Source organism: Uloborus diversus, chromosome 1, assembly GCF_026930045.1.
Source record: "Uloborus diversus isolate 005 chromosome 1, Udiv.v.3.1, whole genome shotgun sequence".
In the NCBI taxonomy this organism is placed as follows: Eukaryota; Metazoa; Arthropoda; class Arachnida; order Araneae; family Uloboridae; genus Uloborus; species Uloborus diversus.
In genome coordinates, this window is record NC_072731.1 from 241,739,580 (window position 1) to 241,751,590 (window position 12,011).

At 33.3% G+C, this 12,011-nt stretch overlaps 1 protein-coding gene across 1 annotated transcript in view; it reads right to left on the reverse strand.

Moving 5' to 3' along the window:
- Positions 1-3,209: 3,209 nt before the first annotated feature.
- Positions 3,210-12,011, reverse strand: part of LOC129226177 (mitochondrial sodium/calcium exchanger protein-like) — a 72,171-nt gene continuing 63,369 nt past the window's right edge. The window contains exons 17-20 of the mRNA XM_054860780.1: positions 11,344-11,414; positions 9,084-9,364; positions 7,082-7,149; positions 3,210-3,415 (exon numbers count right to left, since the gene is read on the reverse strand). Of these exons, the coding sequence (XP_054716755.1) occupies positions 9,173-9,364; positions 11,344-11,414 (263 nt within the window). The 3' untranslated portion in view covers positions 3,210-3,415; positions 7,082-7,149; positions 9,084-9,172. The remainder of the gene's footprint in view (positions 3,416-7,081; positions 7,150-9,083; positions 9,365-11,343; positions 11,415-12,011) is intronic.

Consider the following 12,011-nt stretch of genomic DNA (forward strand, 5'->3'; position numbering starts at 1 on the left):
TTTACCTTGATTTTGAGGATTATTGACACGCACAAAAATATCATTTTCATTTGATGTGTGCATTTATTTGTCTCTTTAGGCCTCGTCAACTTAGCACGCTATATATATTTTTTAACGTAACTTTTAATCGAAAAAATACTCAACATTTTTTGACATGTCCTTTGTATTACTAGTGACTGCACTCAATATGATATTGTAGTATTTTGCACGCTTTAAAACCTGTCTCTCTTTTGGACTTGAAGCCATTTATTCCTCTCCAAGTCTTTTTCTTTGACCGATTTTTTTTTTTCAATAATTGCTTATAGAGCAGATTATGTTTCACGAAACACTTTTTTCAACTAAAATTCCGTAAGAGTATTTTTAAAAAGTTTTTTTTTTCTCAAAAAAAAAAAAAAAAAAAAAAAAAAAAGAGGATAGGAGGCTTTATGCATCGTTAAAAATTATAAAGTCATTGCTAAATAAGTACATTACAGCTCCAATTATCCCAACTCCGACTATCCAAATCGCTGATTATAAAAATCTCTTTTGGCATTTTAGAAGAAAAAAAAATACGACGTTAAAAGTCTGCCATTCGCAAAATGATTTTGTCTACGCGCTCTATTGTGCTTCTCTTACGCTTAAAGTGTAAAAGTATTCCTTTTCATTAAATTAACTAAGAGGATTTTATTCATTAAAATCGTTTTTTTTTCTCCCAATTTAAACATACATACTGTACTTAACTAAAACGGACCATTTTTTCGAGAAAATGAAATTATTCAAATTTTTTACTATCCGAATAGGGTTCGGTCCCATCGCATTCCGATAGTCGGCGTTCTAGTGTATTGACAAAAAAAAAAAAAAAAAAAAACTTAAAAGTAGGGTTTTAAGATAGGGAAATTGAACTAGGCATCTTGAACTAGACGATTTTTGGTGCAATGGGAAATAGCTTACAACAATCACATCAGTAGTGCTTACGGCTATATTTCAAGCATATAGGATTTCAGAGGTAAAAGACAGATTTGTTCAAATAAACTTTATGGAAACTGAGTAGAGAGCAAGAGAAAGACATACCTGACATACCTGTTTTTACTAAGTACAAAGTGAAGGGAGAATTTCCTTCTAAATTCAACCTAATTTTCAAAATTCATCAACCAAGAAAGTGTTTTTCTCTCCCTTTGTTCTCCTCACAGTTTTCGAACAAACTTATGGGTGAAAAAAACGTTCACTTTGACCTACTTCGAGTTAATTTTCACAAGTTTTCTCCTGCATAAATTTACATTTAATCATGCATAGTGTACATTTAGTTAAAGAAAAAGTGAATGTTTGAATTACTTATAGTTCTTGCTATCGTAACTTAAAATTATCAAAATATAAAAACGTTCTAAATTTGATTCGGATTAAATAGCAATCTGGATGATCAAAGGATCGGATGACCGTTGTTCTGGTTTGGAGGTTATGGATATGGTTCAAGGTATCAAAAAATTTGTGACATGAAATTCTTTCAGAAAACAAAATAGTTTTCATGGTTTAATTGTAAAATTTTCCGCTAGTTACATCCATTATCGTTGTGAATGGTTCAGGGGTGCACACAGGGGGGGGGGGGGACAATGGCGCAAGTTGCACCATCAAAACTTTTTTTTGGGAGGGGGATTTTAAAAGTTATTTATTGATTTATTTAAATTTATTTATTGATATATTTAAATTTATATATTGATTTATTTTTTATTTAAATTATTTAATTTATTTTTTTATTTTATTCTGTTTATATTTTAATTCATTCATTTAATTAGTTTGCGTGTGTACTGTGCATATATTTTTGGAGTAGCACGCAACTTTTCTTTTAAAATAATATAAATAAAAGTAAATAAACAAATTAAAAAAAAATAAATTAACAAATTTTCATCTTTGCTAATAATAAAGTGCAAAGTCTGTCTGGATGTCTGTGACGCGCATAGCGCCTAGATCGTTCGGCCGATTTTCATGAAATTTGGCACAAAGTTAGTTTGTAGCATGGGAGTATGCACCTCGAAGCGATTTTTCGAAAATTTGGTTTTATTCTTTTTCTATTTAAATTTTAAGAACATTTTCCGAAGAAAAATTATCATAAGATGGACGAGTAAATTACGAAAGTATCATGATGTGGAATGGGAGAGCGAATGAACATAGCCAATTGGCGAGAAATTCGTCATCCATTATTTGTAAATATACAGGCGAACCGAATGACCTTTTAATTTACGAATACGGGCAAAGCCGTGCGGGTACCACTAGTAAAAAATATTTAAAAAATAAATAAAATTTCAAAAAAATAAACTAAAAAATATAAAAGGGAAAGAGGTTTGAGAATTTTTTTTTTTTGGGGGGGGGGGAATTAGCGCCATTGAATTGGGGGGGGGGTTGGGCACCCCTGGAATGGTTAATAATGCAAAACCATTGAGCTGTCACTGGAATGTTGTATCTTTTAAACACGTTTCAAACCTAAAAAGAGCAGAGAAAGTTATTCCAATGCATGCCGTTGAAACTTCGAGGATGGCAAAAACGGTAACCAGCTAATTAATATTTAAAACTCTGAAACCCACTTGTTGATGAAAGTGTCCTACCGAACGGACACCGCAATTAATCATCTTTACTAATAATTAAGCTGAAAGTCTGTCTGGATCTCTCTCTGTCAGGATGTCTGGATCTCTCTCTGTCGGGATGTCTGGATCTCTCTCTGTCAGGATGTCTGGATCTCTCTCTGTCAGGATGTCTGGATCTCTCTCTGTCAGGATGTCTGGATCTCTGTGTGTCAGGATCTCTGTGACGCGCACAGCGCCTAAACCGTTCGGTCGGTTTTCATGAAATTTGACACAAAATTATTTTGTAGCATGGAGGTGTATATCTCGAAGCGATTTTTCAAAAATTCGATTTTGTTCTTTTTCTATTCCAATTTTAAGAACATTTTACCGAGCAAATTATCACAACGTGGACGAGTAAATTATGAAATTATCATAACGTGGAACCGTAACATGGGCAAGCAAATTGGTGAGAAATTCATCATCCATTATTTGTAAATATACAGGTGAACCAAATGACCTTTTAATTTTCTACAACAGGCAAAGCCGTGCGGGTACCACACACTAGTTCACAATAAATGCTCATTTTTGACAACATCTGAGTGTTTTAACGTACTTGCGATTCATTTATTTATTATTATTATTTTTTTTTTTTTTTGATACGATATCATAATCATACAATATACACTTGAACTTAAAACGTACACATGTTTTTTCTACAAGTTTAATGCGGGTTTTTTTTCTTTATTTTTTACAATGATTAAGCATGTTTCCAATATTGTATTTTGCGCACATATGAAATAACAGTCTTCACTATGAAGAGTTCATCAGAAAAATTTCTTCCTGTTCCTCTGTTTTTCTTTTCATCAATTCAACTCTAGACTCTGGAATAAGAATGAAAAATATGCTTTTTAAAATATTAAAACAAAAACATTTTTGATATATATATATATATATATATATATATATATATATATATATATATATATATATATATATATATATATATATATATATATATATATATATATATATATAACGTTGCAACAGTTATCGGTATTCCTGATATCTTCAGAACTTATTTCAATGCGTAAATAGTTTGAATTATGTCAAATTAGTGAAAATTCATATAAAATTGAAACAAGTGCAGGAGCTGAATTTCTGTAATCACCCATGTAAAGTAAGTCTCGCTTTAGATTTTTTAAAAAGTTCCTTAATGAATATTTATATCAATGTCAATATTCAAAAAAGATGAAACCAAGTATATTGCACATAATGAATCAAAAAAATTCACGTAATTTTCAGCTAAAAGTTTTCATGTGCCCGAAATTTTTCTCTAGATACGGATTGATCCGGGAAATAGTTTTAAGTTATTTCTAATTAGTTAACTGGATAATGAAATTTAGGGACGGTCTTAAAATAAGTATTTTACTTACTTATTTTGTAACTTATCATTTCTTAAAAACATATAATTTCACTCATCAACGATAACAGTAGCACATTACGAAAGTTTGAAAAAATGTAATTATAATTATTGATTAAAAATATGATTATATGCCCTCTCTCTTTTTGACTACAATGCTAGGGGGTGGGGGGTGACACCCAAAGTAGAATTGCAAGTTTTATAAAAATATAAATACTTCAATCCAGATTTACTCCAATATTTTAAGTTTTATTTACTCTATCAATCTATCTTTATTTACTCTCCCTTCATCGATGATTATAATACTCCAGCACTAGAATCCTATCAGTGACTTTCTCTTATAAACCAAAAAACTGAAACCCATTATCTTTTGCTCTGTTTGAGATAGTTGAGGAGCGATGAATTTCCTACACCCCCTTACTTTTTTGACCTTGCGACGACCTTGCACATAGGTGTCTAATAAAAAGTGTTCTCTTTTTTTTTTCTTTTGTGCATTAGCTAACTTGAAATTTCGTTCTAAAAGTATGTAGTTGTTCCTGAATAATGTATGAATTGCATGTTTACATAGAATAACTTTTTTTTTCTGTTGGGGGGGGGGGGGACAACACAAGTTACTCCTTCCCGGAATCGTCTACACTAGGTACGCCACTGTTTATCGTGTACATTTTTAAATTCCTATGGGGTCCCCTATGGCAGAGGCGTGCACAGAAATTTTGGAGCCCGTCACAAATGACTTTTACGGAGCCCCCCGTCGATATTGTTTACCCCTGCGTCCCTACATATATTTTTCTCATTGACTAATAATAAGAATAGACCGAGCTATGGCAACCCTTTTGCTGCTCATAAACCAAACCATGTGACTGGTGGATATCCTAGCAACAGCGGGCGTTGATCGTAGCAGACGATCAACAATAAATAAAATAAATTGAATTGATGGAACACGGAAGAATGATCTTTTATGGAGTCAGATGTGTAAATTTGTTATTCTAAGTTGTAAAAATGTCAATATAGTGAGTTTTTCGTTTAGATAGTACTGTGCATTTTTTTTATTCAATTTCAATAACTCTCTAAACAATTAAAGATGCAAACGCCCAAAAAGAATCGGCAAACGGTAAGATTTTTACCTACAATTTCAATTTAAGATACCGATTAGTACATTTTTGCGTTAAAGCAAAACGTTTACGCCATTATGTTCACGCCAACGCTGACGTAGTAGTTCCAAATGAAATAAAAGTTACTGAAAACTGTGATGAAAAACTAATTACTAATGTCAAAATAATGCATAACTAAAAGAAAAACAGTTCAATTTAAGCACCTGGAAAAAAATTATAATGAAAACACATTACGTCTTAAAATACATGTCGAGTGCCAAACTATGGATAATGTTTCCATCTAGCAACCATGCTGCTAAAGTCTTCGCCAAGCCCTTCCACCAGTCACATGATACATATATAAACCAATTTTCTTCATCAGCAATAATGAGAAAGCTCGGTCTACTCTTATTATTAGTCTATGATTTTCCCCCTCATTTTAAAGGATTTCATATTCAGGTTCGGGCCCGGGCCAACTGGTGTCCCTCCTCCCCAGTGCCCGGCCCTGCCCTATGGTAGGGGGATCACACATTCGCGACATGGTAAATCCACCACTGGCCGTGATTGGTATGAGAACCACTCCATTGAAGAGACCATTTTACTTCATGGATAGTTTTTAACACTAGAACGACTGACATTTTCTGTATACCTAGAAAGACTGAAGGGGCCAGTGTGGCCCCTACCCATTTTTGGAGTGAATTCTTTTAAAAATTCTTCCTGAGGGAGTCCACATGCCTGATACACTTTCTTTCATAACTAAATAAAAACTTAGTACTTAATTATTTTTAGTTTTTCTCTCTATACTGGGCAAAAGTTTGAATTTGTTTTCCTTTCTAAGAGCAATGGCCACCGTTAGGATGGTAAGCAGTCGGTACTGTTTATAGCATTTGGATATCCAACCGGCTGCAGAAAGAGAAAGTTACAGGTTAAACTAGAGTGAATGGCATTTTTTTATGCTACAACAATTAGGAGAAAGAAAAATAAATAAAATTTTTAATTGTCAAAATGCTTAGGGGCCACTGTGGCCCCTCCCGTCTTTCTAGGTATAAGAATCAATATTAACAGTACTATGAGGCGAATGATTAAATGATTAAACAAGCATTCAAATAGTGTCATATAATGAAAAGTCAGAAAATTCCATTAAGTTCCGTTAGATATTATCCGAGTTATTAAACAACAAACTACGCGAAGGGCCACACAGGCCCCTCCGTTTTTCTAGTGCTAAGGGGTCACAGTACCTTCAAGACATTTTTTTTAAATTTAAGTAAATTTTGTTTTTCTTTGAAACCATAACATGCACAATTTTTTCCCAATCAATAATTTATTTTTAAATTAAAAAAATGGCCACTTTTTAAAAAAATTCAAAACATTTAGAAAATTTTCAATTTTTTAAAATCTTTAAGGATTTTTTTTGTTTTTGAACTTCTTTTTAAAAATTTTTTTGCTAAATGATCCCAATAATCATCTCTAAAAATCTGTGCATTCATTTGCTTATATATTTATTAGAAAACTTTCTGTGATTAATCATGTAAAAAAATCATAATTTTTTTTTCAAATAATTGTTTTTATAGGCATAATATGCTCTAAGCATTTTTTTTTATGCTTATCCAATGCACAGTTTTGTTAAATATATTATCCTGACTGCAAGAAGTGTTACTTTAAAGCTGTATCTTTAATAGAAAAAAATAATGAGATGAAACCGAAAAAAAAAAGGTCATCGAGAAAGAGCAATTAAAAATTTTTCTTTTGCATAGGAACACATAGCGAGCGTGACCTAAAACCACTCATAACTTTTTAAATATTTGAACTAAAGCGATGAAACTTTTTCCCTGTGCTTAAAATATGTAATTTTTAGTTTTGAAATAAGCAATAAAATTTCTTTTGATCATTTGATCACTTTTGATGTACTTAGCCCCTTAACTGGAAGAATTTACTTATAAGCATTATGATTCCAGTAAACTAAATCCATTTTTTTTAGGGATATGGTTCATGATGCCCTCATAAATGGTTTTTCTTAGCAAGTGCTGTCTACTTACTTTTGATTATTCAGCCACTGCTTTGGATTTGCACAACTGCTGCATTCAACTTTCTCTCATTCGTTCAGCTATAAAAAAAAATTTAGAAATCAATTTATGTCGGATACTCTAAAATCAGATATATCTCAAAAATTGCATAGAAACATTCTGACACTTAAAAATTATGCTAGAAAATTTATCATTTTTATTAGTAAGTTAGTTACAAACTAATTATATCTCATGCAATTGAATAAGTAAGTAACTGAAACACACCGTCAGCTCAGTCAATTCCAGCCGAGGACTGCAGTTTCGTGCTTATTAACACTCAAAATGTTTGGCACTCTTGGCTTCCTTAAGAGGTTTTCCACTTCCAGCTCAGTCACTCCTATGCCAAGCTGCTGAGTGCTAATAAGCACGAAACTGCAGTCATCGGCTGGAATTGACTGAGCTGGCATGGTGTCTTTCATGTATTTCTGCCTTAGCCCTGACTATAGGCGGTAACTTACTGCATAAGTTTGTACCTATTTGTTTTGGGCAAGTATCTTGTCTTTGCAGAAATATTTGACTCCCCCCTCTCCCCCAACACATACAAACTACACGAAATGTTGATGTAAAAAGTGAAATCTTACATGATCGAAAAAATAATTTACACGAAGAAATTTTTAAGCATTTGTAATAAAGTTAATTTTGCAATCGTCGCGCAACATTTTCACACATTTTGATATCACCGAACTGTTCTAGAACGAACAATTGAGTCAAACTTTATCAACAGTTTTCGTGTTGGAATGCTCAAATATAAATATCAAACATCTTGGGTTGTTTTGAAGAAACCCCTAACAAAAAGAGAAAAATTTGACAAGTGGTATACGGGAAAAAAAGTTTTAAGTCAATCTGATGAAATCTGCCGTAATCAAGGTTTCGTATAGAAAGAAATCAAAAAGTTTTAAAAGTCCAGAGTTAGCCTCTGACAAGTTGACTTTCCGATTGTGGCTAAAGCCATAGATGCCCATATGGGGGGGGGGAGGACAAGTGGGAGCTCAAGCCCCATAGAAACCCTTAGAAATTAAAACTTTCTTGCTTTTTAGCTTCTTTTTCTTTGCAAAAATCTGTTAGAATGTCTGGATCTTTCTCTGTCTGGATGTCTTGATCTCTGTCTGTCAGGATTTCTGTGACGCGCATAGCGCCTAGACCGTTCAGCCGATTTTCAAGAATTTTGGCACAAAATTAGTCTGTAGCATGGGGGTGTGCACCTCGAAGCGATTTTTCGAAAATTTGATTTTGTTCTTTTTCTATTCTAATTTTAAGAACATTTTCCCGAGCAAAATTATCATAAGATGGACGAGTAAATTACCAAGTTATCATAACGTGGAGCAGTAACATGGGCAAGTCAATTGGCGAGAAATTCACCATACATCTTTTGTAAATATACAGGCGAACCAAAAGACCTTTTAATTTTCTACTACGGGCAAAGCCGTGCGGGTACCACTAGTAATAAATAAGTTATTAAAAATGTCAAGTTTTAATAACTCTTATCTGTACTGAAATCAGTTTCCATGGAGGAAATATCCTGCTAAACCATGGGGAAAATATCTGACCCCCCCCCCTTAAAATTTTGCATATGGGCGACCATGGCTGAAGCAGGTCCATTGGTTAAAATACAGGTAAGGATAAAAAGTCGGCATTCGTTGCTATAACGACTATTCACGTTTACGCCATTGATTGTAAAAAATTCGGTAACATAAATGATTTGGTGTTAGTTCCATCTTCAAGTTACTGTCTGACCACGGATTGTATGGAAAGACAAACATCCGTTTTACAGCCGGAAATGGACGAATCTATGATTTTTTACCGATATCGGCTTTTGCAGAAGCAAAGTCCCAATCAAATGAGCAGAATACGCGCATCAAATTTTTAATTTCCCCCCTTATTCACAGAGATTCGTCTTATCTGGACGTTTGAAAATTCCATGCAATCCGTGGTTGGACAGTACCAGAGGCTTTAAGAATTTACTGTTTTATCCTACCTGCTATTTTTTACCCCTACCAAGACAAATTTCCTGCATTTGTCTTGGTAGGGGTACGGAGATCGTTCTCCCGCTCAGCAAATGGTCCCTCAGAGTGAAATGGTGAACACGCGGAGTTCTTCAAGCAAAGACAGAGTCACAAATGCTATATATAACGTAATCAAGAAGGCTCCGTATATCCTTTTCGTTTGGAACTTCCAGAAACTCATCAGCGCTGCGGTGGCAACCAGTCCTAGCCCAATGGTGAAAAACAGAAAAGCAAATTGTGCCGAGAAAGTCAGCTAAAAAGAAAAGATATAATCTTACTACTATTTTATATGCGGAAGTTTGTCTGTATGGATGTATGGATGATTGTTACTCTTTCACGCAATAACTACTGAATGGATTTTGATGAAACTTTACAATAATATAGTTTATGTATCAGAATAACACATAGGGTAGTTTTCATCCCGTTATGGGGGGAAAACCCCCCTAGCGGCGATAAAACTCAATTTTCATATAAATTCTCTAAAATGAAGATGAAAAAATAGTTGCACATATTAACATTATATATCCATCGAAAGCTCTGATTTTTCTGCTGAAGATGGCACCTGTTCCAAATTTCTAAGTAGAATAAAAAACGAGTTATGAGCTTTTTAATTCCATGTTAGAAGGCTTTCCTCAACACAAAATAGTATTTAGGGTATCATCTCAACTCCCTTACAATAGCAACAATTGTTGTATCGTTCACTATTTTTGCTTTTCTTCCGACTGTTCAAGGCTTTTCTTAAGTTAAATTTTAAAGTAAGATTTTTTGCACAAAATAGGCAAATAATACATGGATTTGGCTGATTATTTTCCAGAATGTTTTCCTGATTTCTGTTGTGTGATTTTTTGGTTGTCTTCCCAGTTTCGCCGACATTTCATTTACCCCCCCCCCCCCTCCCATGATTTTCAGTTTTCATTACATCTTTTGATATATTAAAGGGAAAGGCCATTTTAAATGTCGGCGAAACTGGGGAGAAACCATTTTTTGGTAACTATTTGACCTCTCCCTGTGTTGATCATTAACTTGAATCAATTGAAAAAAACTACATCAATGTGAGCGAAGCCACGGGTAAAAGCTAGTACATTATATAAATCATTGTTCCTTAAAGGTTACAACTAATTTGTTTTAAGTGACATTCAAAAATTCTTATTTTTTCAGAAAATACTAAAGTCACAAACCACGCAAGCAAAAACATATCTGCGTAACAAATGTTATGCGTTTTTCCTTGATAAACAGAGAAAGAGAAAAAAAAACTTACTGAGGGAAATACATTGATATGAAATAATTGCTGACGTTGAATAACTGGTAAAATTTTTCTTGTCAACTTTCAAGGCTTGTTCATTAAAACAAGAACCATTCTTATAAACTTTTTTAAAGATGTAGCTAAAACACAGAAATCAGTTTTTACCCCGACAATTTGTTTAGTTATTTTTAACATATTTAAGAGAAATCTTTTGTCCCCAATCTCACTGAAAATATAAGTACAACTTCTACAACTGTAGTGGAATGCCAAAAGGTTTTAGAAGAAAACGTTTTGCTCTGACTGTTGGAATGATTCGTAGTAAACAGATAGAATACAACAAAGCTTATAGATTTGTACGTCATTTTTCGCATACTGTAATAGTATTTATATAATTTGCATGTTTTAAGAATTATACCCACTGCACAAACTTCTAATTTAAAAATTATATTACAGTAATGTCACTATTTTTCACGTCATTTACCAGTAAAAGTATGAACAATTAGGAGTACCAATCAGAGTCGCATATAAGGGGGAGGTTTGTAGGGTCCAAACCCCCTCCGAAAATTTTCAAAACTATTCTAAAAGATTTTTTTTGTTCATCATAAAGATTTTTCAGCAAATGTGTTTGGTAGTAGTGTATATAGACTTCGATGCACTCCCCCCTCCCCTCCGTAAGATTTGTAAGTGCGCCCCCCCCCCTCCGCACCGCGGGAGTTGCGGGGATACTATGTACGCCACTGGTGTTTGGTAAAACCCTCCTTGAAACATAAGTCTGGTTCGGCCCTGGAGCAAATAGAAAAAAAATATTTTTTTAAATTCTGATGTAAATTCAAAGTTCTTTCAAAATGAGTATTTTATTTGGAAACACGCCGATGCATTTGTACGGAGAATGAGACACAAAATGGCTCAAGAAATGTTAAAGCATTTGATTAGTCTAATTTGATTGAATCAGTAAAATGTAGGAAATTATTAGAAAGAAAAAAACTTACCGGATATTTTGGAGGCACCCGGCCTTTTACAATTTCAATTATGCAAGGAACACCCAAGCCCAAGAGCAGAGCTGGAAATAATATGTAGATTGTATGAGTAAACTTCGTGGTAGTGCATTTCACTAGAGAAACACTTAAAACTGTTTTTATCTTCTTTTATTATTACTGTATTGCCCCGCATTATCCGGCATGCCTCAAAATTCGGGGGTCACCAGATTTTCAATAACACTTGCCTGGTCCTTTCCGGCATGCCGAAAACATCGAGGTTAGGAGGAAAAATTAATACTATAAAAAAATATATGTTCAACTTAAAAATGAATATAAGTTCTATATATATCTTATTAATAGTTATATAAACAGTTTACTTTTGTAAAAAATACTTACTAACAATGTCATTTGTTATTTAAGCAAGAAAAATATTATTTAATAACGAATAATTTTATGAAAATTAAATTAAAATTAAGTAAGCAAACATTTAAGCAGTAAGTTACCTCTCTTAAACCAGTGCTAAAGAATTTACCATAGCTATTCAATAAATAAAACTTACCTCTCTAAGAGGAACCTAAAAAAATATTTTAAAAAATTATGAACAAATCGCAGTAACGATGATTGTTTCTGAATTGATTACTTTATTTTTATATGATTAGATCCATTGATAATAACCTATC